This window comes from Pan troglodytes, chromosome 2 (genome assembly GCF_028858775.2).
Source record: "Pan troglodytes isolate AG18354 chromosome 2, NHGRI_mPanTro3-v2.0_pri, whole genome shotgun sequence".
Lineage (NCBI taxonomy): Eukaryota > Metazoa > Chordata > Mammalia > Primates > Hominidae > Pan > Pan troglodytes.
In genome coordinates, this window is record NC_086015.1 from 51,788,146 (window position 1) to 51,812,105 (window position 23,960).

Here is a 23,960-nt window from a genome sequence, read left to right on the forward strand (position 1 = left end):
TTTTAAACCGAGTTTTGATCTTGTTGCCCAGGCTGAAGTAAAATGGCGCGATCTCAGCTCAGCAAAACCTCCGCCTCCCGGGTTCAAGCAATTCTCCTCCCTTAGCCTACCGAGTACCCGGGATTACAGGCATGCGTCACCACATCTGGCTAATTTTGTATTTTTAGTAGAGATGGGGTTTCTCCATGTTGGCCAGGCTGGTCTCGAACTCCCAACCTCAGATGATCCGCCTGCCTCGGTCTCCCAAAGTGCTGGGATTATAGGCGTGAGCCACTACACCTGGCCTCAGGTAAATTTTTTTTTTTTTTTGAGAGAGTCTTGCTCTGTCACCTAGGCTGGAGTGCAGTGGCGTAATCTCGGCTCACTTGCAGCCTCTGCCCACCGGGTTCCAGCGATTCTCCTGCCTCAGCCTCCTGGGTAGCTGGGATTACAGGCGCACGCCACCACGCCTGGCTAATTTTTGTATTTTTGGTAGAGACGGGGTTGCACCATGTTGGCCAGGCTGGTCTCAAACTCCCGACCTCAGGTGATCTGCCCGCCTTGGCCTCCCAAAGTGCTGGGATTACAGGCGTGAGCCACCATGCCCGGCCTATATTTTTAATAACTACAGTGAATATAGGCCGGGTGCAGTGGCTCATGACTGTAATCCCAGTACTTTGGGAGGACGAGGTTAGAGGACTACTTTGAGTCCAGAAATTTGAGACCAGTCTGGGCAACACAGTAAGACCCTGTCTCTATTTATGTATTTATTTTTTGAGACACTTTCGCTCTGTAGCCTAGGCTGGAGTGCAGTGGCCCGATCTCAGCTCACTACAACCTCCACCTCCCAGGTTCGAGTGATTCTCCTGCCTCAGTCTCCTGAGTAGCTGGGACTACAGTCATGTGCCACCACACCCGGCTAATTTTTGCATTTTTAGTAGAGCAGAAGTTTCACCACATTGGCCAGGCTGGTCTCGAACTCCTGACCTCAGGTGATCCACCGGCCTTGGTCTCCCAAAGTGCTGGGATTACAGGTGTGAGCCACAGCCCCCAGTCTCAGTCCAATTTTTAATAAACTATAAAATATTTAATTCTGATTAGATTTTTTTTTCCAAATCATCCTACCAAATTACCAAACATGAAAATGCATGTAGGCCAGGCACAGTGGCTCATGCCTGTAATCCCAGTACTTTGGGAGGCTGAGGCTGGCGGATCACCTGAGGTCAGGAGTTCAAGCCCAGCCTGGCCAACATGGTGAAACCCCAGCTCTACTAAAAATAACAAAAATTAGCAGAGCGTGGTGGCAGGTGCCTGTAATCCCAGCTACTCAAGAGGCTGGGGTAGAAGAATCACTTCAACTTGGGAGGCCGAGGTCACACCACTGCACTCCAGCTTGGGCAGAAGAGCGAGACTCCATCTCAAAAAAAAAAAAAAAACACTGACTCCTAATTAAGAAATTTTAATTTCTATGTCATAAACAATCTGGTTTTTTTTGTTTTTGTTTTTTGTTTTGTTTTGTTTTGTTTTGAGACAAGGTCTCGCTCTGTTGCCCAGGCTGGAGTGCAATGGTGCCAACACAGTTCACCGCAGCCTCGACCTCCTAGGCTCAAGTGATCCTCCAAGGACCCTGCCTCAGCCAAGTAGCTGGGACTACACGTGCATGCCACCACAACTGATGTATTTTTTTGTTTTGTTTTGTTTTGAGACAGGGTCTCATCATATTGCCCAAGCTGGTCTCCAAATCCTGGGCTCAAATGAACCTCCCACCTGGAATTCCCAAGTGCTGGGATTACGGACGCAAGCCACTGCACCTGGCCCAATTAATCTTTTGATCAAAAAAAGTCTATTATATTTTATTTAAGAAAACAAAAATTTATTAGTCTCAAAATATTTCAAGTAAGAGTCAGTGTGGGCCAAGTGTGGTGGCTCACACTTGTAAGCCCTGCACTTTGGGAGGCTGAGGCAGGCAGAGAGCCCAGGAGTTCGAGACCAGCCTGGGCAACACTGCAAAACCCTGCCTCTACTGATAATACAAAAAATTAACCAGGTGTGGTGGTTCGTGCCTGTAGTCCCAGGTACTCAGGAGGCTGAGGTGGGAGAATCACCTGAGCCCAGGAGGTTGAGGCTGCAGTGTGCTATGATCTCACCACTGCACTCCAGCCTGGGCAACACAGCAAGACCCTGTCTCAAAAAAAAAAAGAAAATTCCTAAATGAAGTCTCAGGTATCTTCCATTTGAAAAAGAAGGTAAATAATATCTATCATTTAGGACTGCTATGAGGATTTTAAGTGAGTTATACTTTAAGTACCTGGCACATGGTAAATGCTCAGTTGTTCACTGAATGCATGAGCTGAATGCAAGAGTTTGAGGTTGCAGTGAGCTATGATCACACCACTGTACTCCAGCCTGGGCAACACAGAAAGACCCTGTCTCAAAAAAAAAGTAAAATAAAAATAAATAAAAAACGACACTAGCAAAATCATGTTTACTGAGACTGAAACTGTTGTCTGCTCTGAAAATGCAGTATTAAATGCACTAGAAACGGTTAGTTAAAACCAATGCGTACACCAAATAGAAATGCACTGTGTAGAAAAGAAGCAAAGAACTTTGTGATAATATTTTCACCACTTCAACGCTAACACCCAGAGACTGAAAAGATTCTGGCTGTCAGGCCTAGAGTATATACGATTCTCAATCTCAGCAGACCCTAGAAATACACTCTGGCTTTACAAAGTCCTGAGAAGTCAAAGGTAACTTTGTCTATAAAGTCTCAGGGATAGTGAATCAACATTAGCCTAGTGGTCTCAATACTGCTGGGCAATTCCTCAAACTGCTTTGTAGCCACTTCCCTACCCACCCAAACAAATATCGAAGGATTATCCATGTCTAAAGCTTCTTGTAGTTGATCCCAAACTGATGCACAGTGAACAGTGCAGAGAGGTAGAAATTACTGAAATTTGCCTTTTTCTACTCTCTTCCTTGATATTCAAAGGAATATGCCTGTAGATTATTTTTCTTTGTTAAAGCTTCACTGAATTTAAGACCCAAAGCATTGGCTAAAAGGAATGTAATAAAGAAGAATTAACCAATATTTTCATAACATATTCAATTCCATTAGCCACTTCTGGAAGCTCTATTACTTACATTTAAAAAGTGACCAATTTATCACTGTGTAAGAAAGGGCAATATTACTAAAAATCTACAGTCTAAATGTAATTTCAGAGAGGGAAAAGTCCAGACACCTAAAAATATAATTACTGTCTCTCACTTCCTCAAACTTCAGATAAGAAATGTAATTTTTCTAGCTGACCTTCAAAAACAAGAAAGAAAGAAATGATCATTTCTGGGTCTTTGGTTTTTTTTTTTTTTTTTTTTTTTTTGGAGACAGTCTTACTTTATTACCTAGGCTGGAGTGCAATGCAGGCTGGAGTGCAATGGTGCAATCTCGGCTCACTGCAGCTTCTGCCTCCTGGGTTCAAGAGATTCTCCTGCCTCAGCCTCCCGAGTAGCTGGGATTACAGGCATGTGCTGCCACACCCGACTAATTTTGTATTTTTTGGAAAGACGGGGTTTCACCATGTTGGTCAGGCTAGTCTCGAACTCCTCACCTCAGGTGATCCACCCGCCCGGCCTCCCAAGCCGCGCCCGGCCAGAAATGGTCATTTCTGAATGTACCACGTGTAATGCCAAAGGAACCCAAGATCCCTGCCCATGCCTAATAACTGCCAAACACTGACAGGCTTCACTGAGCTGTAGAGGCCAAAAAAATAGGTTCCTAAACTAGTTTATATTTTCATTCATTCAACAAATATTTACTAAGCAGCTACTAAGGGTAAGGCACTAAGTATCAGCCACGTTCCCGGATACACTGCAGTGAACAAAGCCCTTGCTTCAGTGCTACGATTCTCAATAGGAGAAAGTACAGAACTAAAGAGGGTGATAGGAAAACTTCAGAGGCTGGGGAGCCTTTTCGGCTACCTGCTTCATTACACCCTTTAAGGGAGTCCTCCTGAATATTTACACAAAAGGGAAGTTGGAAAAAAAAAAAAAACATTTGTTATAAACAAGGGATTAAGTCAAAACTTTGAAAACTACTGACTCGGCGGAACTTCCGTTCCAAAGGTAGGAGAAATAAGTAAATGAATAATTTCAAAATGTGGTAAACACTACGAAGAAAATAAAGGTGACACAAGAAAAGTGCTCTAATAAAAACTGGGTTCTTGGGGAAGGCCTCCCTTTAGAACACTTTACGTACAAGCGAACATTAACTCTCACGCCACACAGAACCAGAAGCACAATGAGGTAGAACCGTCGTTAATAGTTCTCATCCATCCTAGAATTCATATTGCCTGTTATTAATTAACGAATACAATCATCCCAGTCGTTTAGCAATTAAACAACAGGTAGCAAACCCCCTCCAGACTTTGAATACGCTCTAAACAAAACTTGAAGCTGCTTTTACCACGCTTGCTCGGTCTTTAGGGATCATTGTTCACACACCTAAGGCAGCTGACAAAAGAGAGTCACACTCGCTTAGTGGCTGAGCTCGACCTGCTCTGGCACACGAGAATGAGCAGGGGCTTTCACCAGGGGTGCGTGGGCTCAGAGGAGAGAGCCCCGAACCCCAGTCAGGCCCCGGGATCGCGGGCGCCCAGAGCGGGCGGCGGGGGCGTGGCGGGCCCGGCGCCTGCCTTTGTTGTCCCTCGTGGCGTGCGGGGGGGGAGGGGCGGCCAGAGGCCCGCGAGGCCAGCTGCCGCCTCCGGCCCCGGTCGCGTGGTCTCCCGGCCCCCACGGGCGCGCGAACCCACCTTCTTGTAGTGCTTGCCCAGCCAGACCCGCACCGAATCCAGCTGGGACACCGTCTCCGGGCTCTCCCAAAACTTGGTGGCCGGGCCCCCATCCTTCCGTCGATAAACAGCTAGGCCTGCGGCTGCCGCCGCAATCCCCGAGCCCGTGGCGCCTACCGCTGTCCCCGGCCCGCCGCCGCCTGCCGCTGCGGCCATCGTCGCAGCCCGTCGTCCCCACAGCCTGGCCCACCCCGGCCCTCGCGGTGTTTCCCGGTCGTTCCCGCGCGCACCCCCGCGCGCGTAGCCGCCACTGCCGCTTCCCGGCCCCGCCCAGCCAACCCTCTTCCGGCGCGGACGCCCGGCCCCGCCCCATCTGGGAACTGGCACTGTATCTGACGCGAGCCAGCGCACGCGCATGCGCAGCACTCGTGCGGGCGTGCCTTGGAATAGCACGTCCTGCGGCCTCAGCAGCCTCTTCCGCCATCCTCCGTAGGCTGCATTCTGCCCTAATGAGCGCCGGTTTTTGAGCCTTGCTCTTCCCTTGCTACCGACGTCGAATCATTATGCGGTCAACAACCGCAGGTGGGTTATGTGTCATAGCCTGCCTCCGCTGGAGGGAAAAGGCCTGGTGCGAGAAGTGCCGAAGGGAAAGCCTGTCTAGGGTATCGAGTGCTGGCCGAGGGCCCTGCACCCGGACTGGGACTGCGCCGGGCCCCGCTTTCCCTCAGACCCTCCACCCCCAGCGGCCCGGCGGCATTTGTGAACAGCCATCTGGGACTCCCACGCCTAGGCTTTTCGGCTTCACAGACCTTCCACTCCCTCAGGGGTCCAGCCACAGCGGCTCATTCCTGCCCCAGGGGCCCTTGCACTGGCTCTTCCGAGACCTCAGCAGGTCTTCCCTTCTGATTTGCACTTACGAGACGCATTCAGATTCACTGCTTCAAAGGACTTCAGAAAGTAGTTGTCAGATCTTAACAATCTTGAACAACTGTTCACACCCATACGCTTTCTGCATAGCGCTCACCACGACCCGGCGTTTCTAGTTTCTCATTTACCTTCCACATAAATTACATGAGAACCTAATCTTAACTTGTTCACAGGTGTATCCTGAACACCTGAGACAAGGAACAGATGTACAGTAAATACTTGATGAGTTAATGAATGGCCCACATAGAAGCCGAAAATTTTTAAATTATTAACAAGGTATGATTGGCCGGGCGCGGAGCACTTTGGGAGGCTGAGGCGGGAGGATCAATTGAGCCCAGGAGCTCTAGACCACCACACCCGTCCCCGTCTCTACAAAAAATACAAAAATCAGCCAGCGTTGTGTTGCAAGCCTGTGGTCCTAGCCTCTTGGAGGGCTGAGGTGGGAGGATCCCTTGAGCTGGGGAGATGGAGGCTGCAGTGAGCTATAATCGCGCCACTCACTACACTTCAGCCTGGGCGACAGAGCGAAACCCTGTTTCAGAAACATAAAAAGTATGACTGGCCATAATGGAGTTGTGAACATAATACAATATGATCGCAGAGAAGCAAGTAACTAATTGCTTGTGAGAACGTGACTAACTGCTGGTAAGTTTCTGAGATCTTTTAAAAATGAGGGTGTGTACATGTTTTCAGGATCTCCTGAGGGCTGTGTCACGGACAGTAAAATATATTTTAAAAAAAGTTAATAGAATGTGATCAGGAGGGCCAGGTGAGATAGCTCACGCCTGTAATCCCAACACTTTGGGAGGCCAAGGCAGACTGATCACGAGGTCAGGAGTTCCAGACCACCCTGGCCAACATGGTGAAACCCCGTCTCTACTAAAACTACAAAAATTGGCCAGGTGTGGTGGTGCATGCCTGTAATCCCAGCTACTCGGGAGGCTGAGGCAGGAGAATTGCTTGAACCCAGGAGGAGGTGGAGATTGCAGTGAGCTGAGATCACGCCACTGCACTCCAGCCTAGGCGACAGAGCCAAACTCGTCTGAAAAAAAAAGTTTTTAATTTGAAACTTTCTCAGATTTAACAGAAAAGTTGCAAATATAATACAAAGAACTTTTCCTGAATCATCTAAGAGTAAGTTGCTGACATAATACCCATCACTATCAAAAAGTTTAATGTGTATTTTCTACAAACAAGTATAGTCTATATATTCTCTTACATAATCACAATACAATCATTTATACCAGGAAATTAACACTGATGCCATCCCCAGACCCCGTTCAGGTTTTTCCTATTGCACCATGAAGTCCTTTATAGCAAAAGTTTCCAGTTCAAAATCACACTTTGCATTTAATAAAGTTTCATCTCCTTCAATATGGAACAGTTCCTTAGTCCTTAAACCTTAACAACATTGATACCTATGAAGATTACAAGGCATTTATTTTGTAGAATGACCCTCAATTTAAGTTGGTCTGATGTTTTTTCTTTGTGTTCTTTGCATTGCATTCTATCAGGTGATGCATAATTTCATTTCTCCTGTTACATTGATGACAGAGTATCATCCAGGTTTCTCTACTGCGAAGTTATTCTTTTTGCCTGTGTAATTAATCACTATTTTCTATGGAGGTATTTTGTTTTTTTGCTTTTTGGGGGTTTTTTGAGATAAAGTCTTGCTTTGTCACCCAAGCTGGAGTGCAGTGGTGTGATCATGGTTCACTGCAACCTCCACTTCTAGGCTCAATTGATCCCTTTGTGGAGGTATTTTGAAAGTATATTGGCTGGGCGCAGTGGCTCACACCCGTAATCCCAACACTTTGGGAGGCCAAGGCAGGCAGATCATGAGGTCAGGAGATCGAGACCATCCTGGCTAACACGGTGAAACCCTGTCTCTACTAAAAATACAAAAAATTAGCCGGGCGTGGTGGCGGGCACCTGTAGTCCCAGCTACTCGGGAGTCTGAGGCAGGAGAATGGCATGAACCTGGGAGGCGGAGCTTGCAATGAGCTGAGCTCACACCACCGCACTGTAGCCTGGGTGACAGAGCGAGACTCTGTCTCAAAAAAAAAAAAAAAAAAGAAAGTATATTAAGGCCTGGTGTGGTGGCCCATGCCTGTAATCCCAGCACTTTGGGAGGCTGAGGCAGGCGGATTACCTGAGGTCAGGAGTTAAAGACCAGCCTGACCAACATGGAGAAACCCCATCTCTACTAAAAATACAAAATTAACCAGGTGTGGTGGTGCATCCCTATAATCCTAGCTACTCGGAGGCTGAGGCAGGAGAATGGCTGGAACCCGGAAGGTGGAGGTTGCAGTGAGCCAAGATCACGCCATTGCACTCCAGCCTGGCCAACAAAGAGCAAAAACTCCATCTCAAAAGAAAGAAAGTATATTTTTTTTAAAAAGTGGCCAGGCACTGTGGCTCACGCCTGTAATCCCAGCACTTTGAGACACTGAGGCAGGTTGATCACCTGAGGTCAGGAGTTCAAGACCAGCCTGACCAACATGGTGAAACCCTCTCTCTACAAAAATACAAAAATTAGGCCAAGCGCAGTGGCTCAGGCCTGTAATCCCAGCATTTTGGGAGGCCGAGGCGGGCTGATCACCCAAGGTCAGGAGTTCAAGACCATCCTGGCCAACATGGCGAAACCCCATCTCTACTAAAAAATACAAAAAAATTAGCCAGGCATGGTGACAGGCACCTGTAATCCCAGCTACTTGGTAGGGTGAGGCAGGAAGAGTTGCTTGAATCTGGGAGGTGGAGGTTGCAGTGAGCTGAGATTGCGCCACTGCACTCCAGCCTGGGCAACACAGCAAGACTCCGTCTCAAAAAATATATAAAAATTACCCAGGCATGGTGGCATGCACCTGTAATCCCAGCTACTTGGGAGACTGAGACAGGAGAATCGAAGAATCGCTTGAACCCCGGAGGCAAAGGCTGCAGTAAGCCGAGATCAGGCCACTGCACTCTAGCCTGGGCAACAGAGCGAGACTCCCACTCAAAAAAAAAAGTATATAAATAATTCATTTCCTCATCAAACTTTCCACTTATTTTTGTCACACAAACTCAGACCATTCCAAACTTGGCTAAATACATATTTGTAAATTTTTCTCTCACAGTGAGAGATTTGGCTGCCATTATTCTCAATATGTTTATTTGTTTTCTTAGTTCTCCAAAGATACCCAGTCTCCATGCTGAGTTACCCTCCTACGTAGGCACTCTCCAACCAACCTTCCCAACATCCCATGCTAGGCCACCCTTAATATGCTTAAACATGCCTTGCTCTCTGCAATCTAATGACTTTAGGACTGAATTGAGAAGGGATGATAGGGGATTAGGAAAGATAAAAATGTCACTGTTGGCTGGGTGCAGTGGCTCACTCCTGTAATCCCAGCACTTTGGGAGGCCGAGGCAGGTGGTTCCCTTGAGGTCAGGAGTTCAAGACCAGCCTGGCCCACATGGTGAAACCCCATCTCTAAAAATACAAAAATTGGCCGGGCATGGTGGCTCACACCTGTAATCCCAACACTTTGGGAAGCAGAGGTGGGCAGATCACGAGGTCAGGAGTTTGAGACCAGCATGGCCAAAATGGTGAAAACCCATCTCAACTAAAAATACAAAAATTAGCCAGGCATAGTGGTACGTGTCTATAATCCCAGCTACTTGGGAGGCTGAGGCAGGAGAATCACTTGAACCCAGGAGACGGAGGTTGCAGTGAACCGCCATCATGCCACTGCACTCCAGCCTGGGCGACAGAGCGAGACTCCGTCTCAAAAAAAAAAAAAAAAATTAGCCGGGCATGGTGGTGGGCGCCTATAATTCCAGCTACTCGGGAAGCTGAGGCCGGAGAATTGCTTGAACCCGGGAGGCAAAGGTTGCAGTGAGCCAAGATCGTGCCATTGCACTCCAGCCTGGGTGACAGAGCAAGACTTCACATCAAAAAACAAAAAAAGTCACTCTTGGCCATGCGCTGTGGCTTATGTCTGTAATCCCAGCATTTATGGAGGTTGAGATGGGTGGATCCTTTGAGCCCAGCAGCTCCAGACCAACATGGGCATCATACTGAAAACCCATCTCTACAAAAAATACAAAAATTAGCCACCAGGTGTGGTGGCACATGCCTGTGGTCCCAGATACTTGGGAAGACTGCTTGAGCCTGGGAGCTCCAGCCTGCAGTGAGCCATGATAGCGCCACTGCACTCCAGCTTGGGTAACAAAGGGAGACATATCCAAAAAATAAATCTGTTGAAGTCTAAATACATAATATGGTGGCCACAATCAGCTGCAGGTAGTCCTTTTATTTTCTTTTTCTTTTTCTTTTTTGAAACGGAGTCTGCTTATGTCGCCCAGGCTGGAATGCAGTGGCACCATCTCGGCTCACTGCAGCCTTCACATCCCACGTTTAAGCAATTATCGTGCCTCAGCCTCCCAAGTAGTTTAGACTACAGGTGCCCACCACCATGCCCAGCTACCTTTTGTATTTGTATTTTTATTTATTTATTATTATTTTTTTTTAGACGGAGTCTCGCTCTGTCGCCCAGGCTGGAGTGCAGTGGCGCAATCTCGGCTCGCTGCAAGCTCTGCCTCCCAGGTTCATGCCATTCTCCCGCCTCACCCTCCCAAGTAGCTGGGACCACAGGCGCCTGCCACTGCGCCCAGCTAATTTTGTTTTTGTATTTTTAGTAGAGACAGGGTTTCACCATGTTAGCCAGGATGGTCTTGATCTTTTGACCTCATGATCCGCCTGCCTCTGCCTCCCAAAGTGCTGGGATTACAAGCATGAGCCACCGCTCCTGGCCCACTTTTGTATTTTTAGTAGAGACAGGGTTTCACCATGTTGGCCAGGCTGGTCTCGAACTCCTGACCTTGTGATCCACCCGCCTTGGCATCCCAAGGTGCTAGGATTAGAGGCTTGAGCCATCATGTCCAGCTTTTTTTTTTTTTTTTTTGAGGTGGAGTTTCACTCTTGTCACCCAGACTGGAGTGGAGTGGCGCGATCCCAGCTCACTGCAACCTCTGCCTCCCAGGTTCAAGCGATTCTCATGCCTTAGCCTCCTGGGTAGCTGAGATTACAGGCACCTGCCACCATGCCCAGCTAATTTTTGTATTTTTAGTAGAGATGGGTTTTAACCATGTTGGCCAGGCTGGTCTTGAACTCCTAACCTCAGGTGATTGACCTGCCTCAGCCTCCTGAGGTCAGGAATTTGAGACCAGCATGGCCAACATGGTGAATCCCCATCTCTACTAAAAATACAAAAATTAGCTGGGCATGGTAGCAGGCGCCTGTAATCCCAGCTACTCAGGAGCCTGAGGAAGGAGAATCAGTTGAACCCAGGAGATGGAGGTTGCAGTGAGCAGAGATGGTGCCACTGCACTCCAGCCTGGGCAACAAACAAAGCAAGACTCTGACACACACACACACACACACACACACACACACACACACACACGTGGCCAGGCACAGTGACTCATGCCACTTTGGGAGGCAAGGTGGGTGCATCAACTCAGGTTAGGCGTTCGAGACCAGTCTGACCAACATAGTGAAACCCCGTCTGTACTAAAAATACAAAATTAGCCGGGCGTGATGGCACATGCCTATAATCCTACCTACTTGGGAGTGTGAAACGGGAGAATCACTTGAACCTGGGAGGCAGAGGTTGCAGGGAGCCCAGATCGCACCATTGCAATCCAACCTGGGCAACCAAAGCGAAACTGTTTCAAAAAAAAAAAAGTTACTCAAGTAGAAACAGACAATCTGGCGGGGTGAGTCCTCAGCCTCCCACGTGGCTAGGACCAGAGGTATGCACTACCACGCTCAGCAATTTTTTTTTTTTTTTGAGACAGAGTCTCGCTCTGTCTCCCAGGCTGGAATGCAGTGGCGCGGTCTCGGCTCACTGCAAGCTCCGCCTCCTGGGTTCATGCCATTCTCTTGCCTCAGCCTCCCCAGTAGCTGGTACTGCAGGCGCCTGCCACCATGCCCAGCTAACTTTTTGTATTTTTAGTAGAGATGGGTTTCACCATGTTAACCAGGATGGTCTCGATTCCTGACCTTGTGATCTGCCCACCTCAGCCTCCCAAAGTGCTGGGATTACAGGCGTGAGCCACGTGCACCCGGCCACACCTGGCTAATTTTTAAATTATTTGTAGAGACAAGGTGTCACTATGTTGCCCAGGCTAGTCTCAAACTCCTGGGCTCAAGTGATCTTCCCACCTCAGCCTCCCAAAGTGCTGGGATTACAGTCTTGAGCCAAGGCACCCAACCTGTATTTCTGTTGGAATTTATTTTTCTGTTTTTTGGTATTAGGGTGATACTGGCTCATAAATGAATTCGTTCCTGTTTTTGAAGAGTTTGTGAATAATTGGTATTAATTTTGCAAACATTTGGTAGAATTAAGTGGTAAAGCCAGCTAGACTAGGCTTTTCCTTGTGGGTAGGTTTTTTATTATTAATTTAATCTTTTTTTTTTTTTTTTTTTTTGAGACAGAGTCTCACTCTGTCGCCCAGGCTGGAGTGCACTGGTGCAATCTCGGTTCACTGCAACCTCCACCTCCTGGATTCAAGCAGCCCTCCTCCCTCAGCCTCCCAAGTAGCTAGGACGGCAGGCACACACCACCATGCCTGGCTAATTTTTGTATTTTTAGAAGAGACAGGGTTTCGCCATGTTGGCCAGGCTGGTCTCGAAATCCTACCTCAGGTGATCTGCCCACCTCAGCCTCCCAAAGTGTGGGGATTACAGGCGTGAACCACCACACCTGGCCTATTAATTCAATCTCTTGTTATAGATCTATTCATATTATCTGGGTTTTTTTGTTGTTGTTCTTTTTGACATGGAGTCTCCATCTGTTGCCAGGCTGGAGTGCAAAGGTGCTATCTCGGCTTACTGCAGCCTCCACCTCCCGGGTTCAAGTGATTCTCCTGCCTCAGCCTCCAGGATAGCTGGGATTACAGGTGCACACCACCATGCCTGGCTAATTTTTTTTTCTTTTTTTGAGACAGAGTTTCACTCTTGTTGCCCAGGCTGGAGTGCAATGGTGCGATCTGGGCTCACCGCAACCTCCGCCTCCCGGGTTCAAGTGATTCTCCTGTCTCAGCCTCCCCAGTAGCTGGGATCACAGGCATGTGCCACCACACCCGGCTAATTTTTTTTTTTTTTTTTTTTTTTTTAGTAGAGACGGGGTTTCCCCATGTTGGTCAGGCTGGTCTGGAACTCCTGACCTCAGATGATCCACCCGCCTCAGCCTCCCAAACTGCTGGGATTACAGGCATGAGCCACTGTGCCCGGCCAGGATGTCCTAGTTTTTGTTTTGTTTTTTTAGGCAGGGTCTCCGTCTGTCACCCAGGCTGGAGTATGTGGCTCTATCACATCTCACTGCAGCTTCAACCTCCTGGACTCAAGCAGTCCTCCCACCTCAGCCTCCAGAGTAGCTGGGACTACAGGCTTGTGCCACCACACCCTGCTAATTTTTGTATTTTTAGTAGAGGCAGATGGGGTTTTGCCGTATTGCCCAGAATGGTTTCCAACTTCTGGGCTAAAACAATTTGCATGCCTTGGCCTCTCAAATTCCTGAGATTACAGGCATGAGTCGCCTCCAGGGTCCTAGATAGGCAAGTTAGAATAATTTCAGCATGCCCTGGGGCATAGGGGCTTTCCCTAGTCATCTCCTACCTGTCCCCAGGGTAGTTAGGGCAGGAGGATAGTGGTTGGGGGTTTGGGCTCTGGATTGGTTGGTTTACATATAAAAGGCATACTTACTGGCAAGTCTTTTTTTTTTTTTTTTGAGACAGAGTCTCGCTCTGTTGCCCAGACTGGAGTGCAGTGGCGCAATCTCGGCTCACTGCAAGCTCTGCCTCCTGGGTTCATGCCATTCTCCCGCCTCAGCCTTCCGAGTAGCTGGGACTACAGGCGCCTGCCACCGCGCCTGGCTAATTATTTTTTATTTTTTACTAGAGACGGGGTTTCACCGTGTTAGCCAGGATGGTCTCCATCTCCTGACCTCGTGATCTGCCCGCCTCGGCCTCCCAAAGTGCTGGGATTACAGGCATGAGCCACCACGCCTGGCTTTTACTGGCAAGTCTTTTACTATTTCTAGGAGTTGACTAACCCGGGTGGGGGCAGTCCCTCCAGAATCAGCAAGGTCCCAAGATGTCAAAGCATCAAACTAAAGAAAATAGATGTGGTGACTCATGCCTGTAATTCCAGCATTTTGGGAGGCCAAGGCAGGTGGATCACCTGAGGTCCAGAGTTTGAGACCAGCCTGGTCAACATGGTGAAACCCCATCTCTACTAAAAATACAAAAATTGGCCAGATGTGGTGGTGCATGTCAGTCTCAAAAAGAAAAAAAAAATGTAAACAACAGAAAAATAGAGAAATTCTACTTTATCAAAACGTAAAATGTTGTGCTTCACAGGGCACCCACAAGAAAATAAAAGGACAACTCATAGGATAACAGAAAATATTTGTACGGTTCAGAATGCAGTGGGCCATGATTGTGCCTCTGCACTCCAGCATGAGTGATGAGTGGCAGAGTGAGACCCTGTCTCAAGGGAAAAAAAAAAAAGAGAAAATAATTGTAAGTTATAAATCTTTTCTTTTTCTTTTCTTTCTTTTTTTTTTTTTTTTTTTTTTGAGATGGAGTTTTGCTCTTGTTGCCAAGGCTGGAGTGCAGTGGCAGGATCTCCACTCACTGCAACCTCCGCCTCCCAGGTTCAAACGATTCTCCTGCCTCAGCCTCCCAAGTAGCTGGGATTACAGGTGCCCACCACCACACCCGGCTAATTTTTGTATTTTTAGTAGACATAGGGTTTCACCATGTTGGCCAGGCAGGTCTCAAACTCCTGACCTCAGGTGATCCATTCACCTCGGCCTCCCAAAGTGCTGGGATTACAGGCATGAGCTACCGTGTCCAGCCTCTTTTTCTTTTCGGCTTATTTATTTATTTATTTATTTATTTATTTATTTTGAGACAGAATCTCGCTCTGTTGCACAGGTACAGTGATGTGATCTCAGCTCACTACAACCTCTGCCTCCCAGGTTCAAGCAATTCTTCTTCCTCAGTCTCCCGAGAAGCTGGGATTACAGGCACCTGCCACCATGCCCGGCTAATTTTTGTATTTTTAGCAGAGACGGGGTTTCACCATTTTGGTCAGGCTGGTCTCGAACTCCTGACCTCATGATCCGCCCGCCTTGGCCTCCCAAAGTGCTGGGATTACAGGCTTTAGCCACCGCGCCTGGCTTTAGCTTTTTTTTTTTTTTTTTTGAGACAGAGTTTCACTCTTGTTGCTCAGGCTGGAGTGCAGTGGCACAATCTCAGCTCACTGCAACCTCTGTCTCCTAAGTTCAAGCAATTCTCCTGCCTCAGCCTCCAAAGTCGCTGGGATTACAGATGCCCATCACCACTCCCAGCTAATGTTTTGTATTTAGTAAAGACAGGGTTTCACCATGTTGGTCAGGCTGTTCTCAAACTCCTGACCTCAGGTGACCCACCTGCCTCAACCTCCCAATGTGCTGCAATTACAGGCATAAACCACTGTGCCCAGCTTTTACTTTCTTTTTTTTTTTTTTTTTAGACACAGTCTTGCTCTGTCACCCAGGCTGGAGTGCAGTGGGACAATCCCAGCTCACTGCAACCTCCACAACCTCCACTTCCTAGGTTCAAGCAATTCTCATGACTCAACCTCCTGAATAGCTGGGATTAGAGGCATGTGCCAACTACGCCCAGTTTATTTTTGTATTTTCAATAGAGATGGGGTTTCGCTGTGTTGGCCAGGCTGATCAAAAACTCCTGGCCTCAAGTGATCTGCCTGCCTCAGCCTCCCAAATTGCTGGAATTACAGGTGCGAACCACCGTGCCCAGCTAGGGTAAGTCATAAATTTTATAAGAAACTTGTGGCCGGGTGTAGTGGCTCACGCCTGTAATCCCAGCACTTTGGGAGGCTGAGACAGGCAGATCATGAGGTCAGGAGTTCGAGACCAGCCTGGCCAACCTGGTGAAACTCCATCTCTACTAAAAATACAAAAATTAGCCGGGTGTGGTGGCAGGCATCTGTAATCCCAGCTACTTGGGAGGCTAAGGCAAGAGAATGGCTTGAAACCGGAAGGTGGATGTTGCAGTAAGCCAAGATCTCGCCACTGCACGCCAGCCTGGGTGGACGAACAAAACTCCATCTCAAAAAAAAAAGAAACTTGTTTCTAGAGTATAGAAAGAGCTCTTACAACTCAGTAATGAAAAGACCAGTAACTCAGCTGACCAATTAATCAATAACCCAATGGAATAAACTTGATACATGCAACACTGGGGAGTCTTACCCAAGTTATATGGGTAACTATATATATATACCCAATGTATAGTGTATGATTCAATATACATGGAGTTACAGAATAGGTTAAACTGAAGTGTGGTTGCCTCTGGGGAAGTGAAGGGGCATGAGAGAACTTTCTGGGGTGATGATAATAAGCTGCAGTTTGATACAGATTTGTATTACACAGGTGTCTCCATACCAACTTATGGAATGATATGCAAGAGTTGTGGATTTTACTGCATGTAAATTTTACCTCAAAAGAAAAGAACTCTAGGAGCTGGCCATGGTGGCTGAGTCAGGAGGATTGCTTGAGCCCAGGATTTCAAGTCCAGCTTGGCCAGTGTGGCAAGATCCCTGTCTAAAATTAAAGCATCAGGCCAGTGCAATGGCTCATGCCTGTAATCCCAGCACTTTGGGAGGCCAAGGAGGGTGTATCAGTTGAGGTCAGGAGGTGGAGACCAGCCTAGACAACATGGAAAAACCCCATCTCTACAAAAAAGGTTACCTGCATGTGGTGGCACATGCCTGTAGTCCCAGCTCCTTAGGAGGCTGAGGCAGGAGAATTGCTTGAACCCAGGAGGCAGAGGTTATAGTGAGCTGAGATCATACCACTGCACTCCATCCTGGGGACAGAAGGAGACTCTGTCTCAGGAAAAAAAAAAAAAAAAACCAGAAACTGCATGACCATTTACCAGCCATTACAGACATTAGCTTTCTCAGTTTATGGTAAGTTTACCAAAAAGGTTTCTCAAAAACATAGGAAAGGCCAGGTGCGGTGGCCCATGCCTGTAATCCCAGTACTTTGGGAGGCTTAGGTGGGTGGATCATCTTAGGTCAGGAGTTCGAGACCAGCCTGGCCAACATGGTGAAACCCCACCTCTACTAAAAGTACAAAATTAGCTGGGCCTGGTGGCACATGCCTGTAATCCCCAGCTACTTGGGAGGCTGTGGCAGGAGAATTGCTTGAACCTGCGAGGCGGAGGTTGTAGTGAGCTGAGATCGTGCCATTGCATTCCAGCCTGGGAAACAAAAGCGAAACTTCATCTCAAAAAAAGAGGGGAAGAAAAAAAAAAAAGGCTGGGCGCAGTGGCTCATACCTATAATCCCAGCACTTTGGGAGGCCGAGACGGGCGGATCATGAGGTCAAGAGATCGAGACTATCCAGGCCAATGTGGTGAAACCCTGTCTCTACTAAAAATATAAAAATTAGCTGGGTGTGGTGGCGCGCGCCTGTAGTCCCAGCTACTTGGGAGGCTGGGGCAGGAGAATTGCTTGAACCCGGGAGGCGGAGGTTGCAGTGAGCCAAGTTCGCACCACTGTACTCCAGCCTGGCAACAGAGTAAGACTCCATCTCAAAAAAAAAAAAAAAAAAAAGGAAAACATAACAAAGACTAGGCTTAGCAAACGTTTTCTGCAAAGGTCCCGATGCTCTCCGTTGGAACTACTCAACTCTGCCATGAAAGTTCAAAAGCAGCCACAGATGATATGTACATGAATGAACATGGATGGGTTCCAATAAAACTTTATTTACAAAAAGAGTTGGCAAAAAGGGCACGGTGGCTCATCCCTATAATCCCAGCACTCTCGGAGGTTTAGGCAGGAGGATCACTTGAGACCATGAGTTTGAGACCAGCCTGGGCACCATAGTGAAACCCTGTCTCTACAAATAATTTTTTAAGAATTAGCCAGCTGGGCGTGGTGGCTCATGCCTGTAATCCCAGCACTTTGGGAGGCCAAGGCGGGCGGACCACCTGAGGTCGGGAGTTCGAGACCAACTTGACCTACATGGTGAAACCCCGTCTCTACTAAAAATACAAAAATTAGCCGGGCGCAGTGGTGGGCGCCTGTAATCCCAGCTCCTCGGGAGGCTGAGACATGAGAATAGCTTGAACCCGGGAGGCGGAGGTTGCAGTGAGCCGAGATCGTGCCATTGCACTCTAGCCTGTGCAACAGAGCGAGACTCCGTCTCAAAAACAACAACAAAATAAAAAAATAAAAATAAAAAGAATTAGCCAGGCATGGCCGGGCGCGGTGGCTCACTCCTGTAATCCCAGCACTTTGGGAGGCTGAGGCGGGCGCATCACGAGGTCAGGAGATCGAGACCATCCTGGCTAACATGGTGAAACCCCGTCTCTACTAAAAATACAAAAAATTAGCTGGGTGTGGTGGCGGGCACCTGTAGTCCCAGCTACCTGGGAGGCTGAGGTGGGAGAATCGCTTGAACCCAGGAGGTGGAGGTTGCAGTGAGCCGAGATCACACCACTGCACTCCAGCCTAGGTGATAGAGCGAGAATCTGTCTCAAAAAATTCCTCACTGCCACCTCTACTTCCTAGGATCAAGCAATTCTCGTGACACAGCCTTCGCATAGCTAAGATCACAAGTGTGTACCACCATGACTGGCTACTTTTTGTACTTTTACTAGAGATGGGGTTCGAGACCAGCCTGTCTCAAAAAAAAGAAAAATTAGTGGAGCATTGTGGTGGGCTTGAAGAATTGAGAATCACTTGAACCGGGGAGAGGAAGGTTACAGTGAGCTAAGATCGTACCACTACACTTCAGCCTGGGTGACAGAGTGAGACTCCATCTCAAATAATAATAATAATAATAATAATAATAATAATAATGGCAAAATAAAAACATATAGGCCAGGCGCAGTGGCTCACGCCTGTAATCCCACCACTCTGGGAGGTTAAGGCAGGTGGATCACGACGTCAGGAGTTCGAGACCAGACTGACCAACATGGTGAAACCCCGTCTCTACTAAAAATACAAAAAAATTAGCCGGGTGTGGTGGCGTGTGCCTGTAATCTCAGCTGCTCAGGAGACTGAGGCAGGAGAATCACTTTAACCCTGGAGGTGGAGGTTGCAGTGAGCCGAGATCGCACCAGTGCACTCTACCCTGCGCTACAGAGCGAGACTCCTTCTGAAAAAAAAAAAAAAAAAGATGAACACTAATTAATCTTTGACAAATTAATGATGCGTGTTTAATTTTGGTGAACCACTAAGAGTAGAGCCATATTAGTAGAGTTAAAAAGAGGGACAGAGTAGTAGAGTTAAAAATAAAGGACAATAAAAGAGTGGGAAAGAACTAAAGCGATGCCAGGCGCTGTGGCTCACGCCTGTAATCCCAGCACTTTGGGAGGCTGAGGCAGGCAGATCACCTGAGGTCAGGAGTTCGAGACTAGCCTGACCAACATGGAGAAACGCCATCTCTACTAAAAATACAAAATTAGCCGGGCGTCGCGGTGCATGCCTGTAGTCTCAGGTACTCGCGAGACTGAGGCAGGAGAATCACTTGAACCCAGGAGGTGAAGGTTGCAGTGAGCCGAGATCACACCATTGCACTCCAGCCTGGGCAACAAGAGCAAAACTCCGTCTCTAAATAAATACAAAATTACCCGGGCGTGGTGGCGCATGCCTATAATCCCAGCTACTTGGGAGACTGAGGCAAGAGAATCGCTTGAACCCGGGAAGCGGAGGTTGCAGTGAGTCAAGATGGCGCCACGCCTGTAATCCCAGCACTTTGGGAGGCCTAGGCGGACGGATCAGGAAGTCACGACATGGCGACCATCCTGGCTAACACGGTGAAACCCCATCTCTACTAAAAAATACAAAAAATTAGCCAGGAGTGGTGGCAGGTTCCTGTAGTCCCAGCTACTCAGGCGGCTGAGGCAGGAGAATGGAGTGAACCCCGGAGGCAGAGCTTGCAGTGAGCCGAGATCGCGCCACTGCACTCCAGCCTGGGCGACAGAGCGAGACTCCGTCTCAAAAAAAAACAAAAACAAAACCAAAAAGCGGCCGGGTGTGGTGGCCAACATTGTGAAACCCAGCCTCTACTAAAAATACAAAAATTAGCCGGGCGTGGTGGCACATGCCTGTAATCTCAGCTACTCAGGAGGCTGAGGCAGGAGAATCACTTGAACCCGGGAGGCGGAGGTTGCAGTGAGCCAGGATTACGCCACTGCACTCCAGCCTGGCAACAAAGGGAGACTCCATCTCAAAAAAGAAAAAAAAAGAAAGAAAGAAACAGGTTGGTGATTGGCTGACATTATGACACAAGTACTGGAGCCCTGTGGGGAAATTAATACGCTGCTGACCTCTAGTGCCTAGTAGAAAAATTACATTTTCCGGCCGGGCCTGGTGGCTTATGCCTGTAGTCCCAGCACTTTGGGAGGCCGAGGCGGGCGGATCACGAGGTCAGGAGATTGAGACCATCCTGGATAACACGGTGAAACCCCGTCTCTACTAAAAATACAAAAAAATTAGCCGGGCCTGGTGGCGGGCGCCTGTAGTCCCAGCTACTCAGGAGGCTGAGGCAGGAGAATGGCGTGAACCCGGTAGGCGGAGCTTGCAGTGAGCCGAGATCTCTCCACTGCACTCAAGCTGGGCGACAGCAAGACTCCATCTCAAAAAAAAACAAGAGAAAAATTACATTTTCCACTCAAAGATCCAATGTGAAAGGGACTGGCTTACTTGTCACTGGTTTATGTGTTGTGAGCAGAATAAGCACCCATGTTTAAACCTTGTTTGTCCATTATGATAATAGATATGTTTTGATGCATTGCTGTCATAAACTTTTTTTTTTGTTTACCATGTTTTTTCTTTTTCTTTTTCTTTTTTATTTTTTTTCCACCATGTTGGCCAGGCTTGTCCGGAACTCCTGACCTCAAGTGATCCACCCACCTCGGCCTCCCATAGTGCTGGGATTATAGGCGTGAGCCACCACGTCCAGCCTCTACTCTTTTTTTTTTTTTTTTTTGAGTCTTGCTGTGTCACCCAGGCCGGAGTGCAGTGGTGCGATCTCGGCTCACTGCAACCTCTGCTTCCCGGTTTCAAGTGATTCTCCTGCCTCAGCCTCCAGAGTAGCTGGGATTACAGGCATGTGCCACCATGCTGGGCTAATTTTTGTATTGTTAGTAGACACGGGGTTTCACCATGTTGGTCAGGCTGGTCTGGAACTCCTGATCTCATGATCCGCCCGCCTCGTCCTCCCAAAGCTGGGATTACAGGCATGAGTCACCGCGCCTGGGCACCTCAATTCTTTTTCTTTTTCTTTTTTTTTGAGACGGAGTCTCGCTCTGTTGCCCAGGCTGGAATGCAGTGGTACAATCTCGGTTCACTGCAAGCTCCGCCTCCCAGGTTCACGCCATTCTCCTGCCTCAGCCTCCCGAGTAGCTGGGACTACAGGCGCCCGCCACCATGCCCGGCTAATTTTTTGTATTTTTAGTAGAGACAGGGTTTCACCGTGTTAGCTAAGATGGTCTCGATCTCCTGACCTCGTGATCCGCCCACCTTGGCCTCCCAAAGTGCTGGGATTATAGGCGTGAGCTACCACGCCCAGCCTGTTCTTTTTTTTTTTTTTGAGACGGAGTCTCGCTCTGTTACTCAGGCTGGAGTGCAGTGGCGCGATCTCGGCTCACTGCAAGCTCCGCCTCCCGGGTTCACGCCATTCTCCTGCCTCAGCCTCCCAAGTAGCTGGGACTACAGGTGCCCGCCACCACGCCCGGCTAATTTTTTGTATTTTTAGTAGAGACGGAGTTTCACTGTGTTAACCAGGATGGTCTCGATTTCCTGACCTCGTGATCCACCCGCCTCAGCCTCCCAAAGTGCTGGGATCACAGGCGTGAGCTACCATGCCCAGCCTTTTTTTTTTTTTTTTTTTTTTTTGAGACGGAGTCTTGCTCTGTCACTCAGGCTGGAGTGCAGTGGCACGATCGCGGCTCACTGCAAGCTCCGCCTCCCGGGCTCACGCCATTCTCTTGCCTCAGCCTCCCGAGTAGCTGGGACTACAGGCGCCGGTCACCACGCCCGGCTAATTTTTTTGTGTTTTTAGTAGAGACGGGGTTTCACCATGTTAGCCAGGATGGTCTTTTTGTTTGTTTGTTTGTTTTTGAGATGGAGTCTCGCTGTGTCGCCCAGGCTGGAGTGCAGTGGCGCAATCTCGGCTCACTGCAAGCTCCGCCTCCCGGGTTCACGCCATTCTCCTGCCTCAGCCTCCCGAGTAGCTGGGACTACAGGCGCCCGCCACCACGCCCGGCTAATTTTTTGTATTTTTAGCAGAGGCGGGGTTTCACTGTGTTAGCCAGGATGGTCTCGACCTCCTGACCTCATGATCTGCCCGCTTCTGCCTCCCACAGTGCTGGGATTACAGGCATGAGCCACCGTGCCCAGCCCAGCCTATTCTTTTAATAGTTACACTGGGCCAGGTGCGGTGGCTCATGCCTGTAATCCCAGCACTTTGGGAGACTGAGATGTGTGGATCACTTGAGGTCAGGCGTTCAGGACCTGCCTGGCCAACATGGTGAAGCCCCGTCTCTGCAAAAAATACAAAAATTAGCCAGACGTGCTGGCGGGCTCCTGTAATCCCAGCTACTCGGGGGGCTGAGGCAGGAGAATCACTACAACCTTGGAAGCGGAGGTTGCAGTGAGCCACAATCGCGCCACTGCACTCCAGCGGGGCAACAGAGCCAGACTCCATCTCAAAAAAAAAAAAAGTTACACTGATATTTGTTTTATACACAAAATTTTAATACAATTTTCTCTAACAAAATCCTGAATTATTGAGTGTCTTTAGTTTCCTCCTAAATAAGACCTGATTCTTCCTGCTGAATCACAAGCAGGCATGATTGCCCTAAGGGTTGATTCTATTTCCATTGCCAGAAATATAGTTACAAAATGGGATCCAGTTGTGGCCAGTGAAGCATGAAGAGACTCTAGAGATTTTATGAGAACTGCTGAAGCCCTCTTGCAAGAAACCCGAGGATAAGGCCTACTCGAATGATGGAAAGCAGTTCATGTTAATGACACAGTGAGCCATTGAATCAATCTACCACGAGTTGTGTCCTACCTACCTAAGGGCTTCCTGTTATATGAGATAATACATTTCCTTGTACTTTAAGCCAGTTTTTTTGTTTTTGTTTGTTTTGCTTTGTTTTTTTGTTTGTTTTTTGTTTTGTGAGATTTTGTCCTGCTCTGTCACCCAGGCTGTAGTGCAATGGCACGATCTCAGCACACTGCAATCTCTGCCTCCCGGGTTCAAGCGATTCTCTTGCCTCAGCCTCAGTAGCTGGGATTACAGGCATGTACCACCATGCCCGGCTAATTTTTGTATTTTTAGTAGAGACGAGGTTTCACCATGAACTCCTGACCTCAGGTGATCAACCCGCCTCGGCCTCCCAAAGGGCTGGGATTACAGGTGTGAGCCACTGCACCCAGTCAATTAAGCCAGTTTTGAGTCAGGTTTTCTGTTCCTTGTTGCCTAAAGCATTCCAACAGACATATTCTCTTTTATTTTTACCTAAGATTTTAGTTCCATCTTTTATTTTTGCACAAAAAGTTATTTGAATAGTAAGTAGTAAATTGAAATTTTGCAATATATTTTACTAATATCAGTGAATGGTGCTGTTTATTATATCCTATTCCTTTCTACTTCATTAATTTTTCTTCCCGCAAAGTATATTCTTTTTTCTTTCTTTCTTTCTTTTTCTTTTTTGAGATGGAGTCTCGCTGTGTCACCCAGGCTGGAGTGCAGTGCAGTGGCACGATGTTGGCTCACTGCAACCTCCACCTCCTGGGGTCAAGCCATTCTGCTGCCTCATCCTCCTGAGTAGGTGAGACTACAGGCGCCCACCACCACGCCCGGCTAATTTTTTGTATTTTTAGTAGAGATGGGGTTTCACCATGTTGGCCAGGCTGGGCTTGAACTGAGCTCAGGCAATCCACCTGCCTCGGCCTCCCAGAGTGCTGGGATTACAAGCATGAGCCACCAAGCCTGGCTGCAAAGTATATTCTTTAGTGGAACCATCTCTTATGTATTATATAACCAAAAATCTCTCTCTTTTTCCCACTCTAGAAAAACAGTTTCGGCACCCAAGACTGTGTGGTAGATAGAGCTCCCTCTCCCCTCTCCCCTCTCCCCTCCCCCCTCCCCCCTCTCCCCTCTCCCCTCTCCCCTCTTTCCACGGTCTCCC

The 23,960-nt window shown here is 48.3% G+C and overlaps 1 protein-coding gene and 1 long non-coding RNA gene across 4 annotated transcripts in view; one reads left to right on the plus strand and one right to left on the minus strand.

Moving 5' to 3' along the window:
- Positions 1-5,111, minus strand: part of SMARCC1 (SWI/SNF related, matrix associated, actin dependent regulator of chromatin subfamily c member 1) — a 195,230-nt gene extending 190,119 nt beyond the window's left edge. For 2 of the 3 annotated variants that reach the window (XM_016940956.4, XM_009445383.5), the window contains exon 1: positions 4,788-5,095. In XM_016940956.4, coding sequence (XP_016796445.1) covers positions 4,788-4,982 — 195 coding nt within the window. In that variant the 5' untranslated portion in view covers positions 4,983-5,095. Of the gene's footprint in view, positions 1-4,787 lie in introns of all 3 variants that reach the window. The other variant, XM_001154676.8, reaches the window with a different exon arrangement.
- A 117-nt stretch (positions 5,112-5,228) lies between these two features.
- LOC107970633 (uncharacterized) lies at positions 5,229-23,911 on the plus strand. Its single transcript, XR_001713317.4, has 3 exons — positions 5,229-5,348; positions 5,867-5,969; positions 23,843-23,911. It is a non-coding gene; the product is annotated as an uncharacterized LOC107970633 (long non-coding RNA).
- The last annotated feature ends 49 nt before the right edge of the window (positions 23,912-23,960 follow it).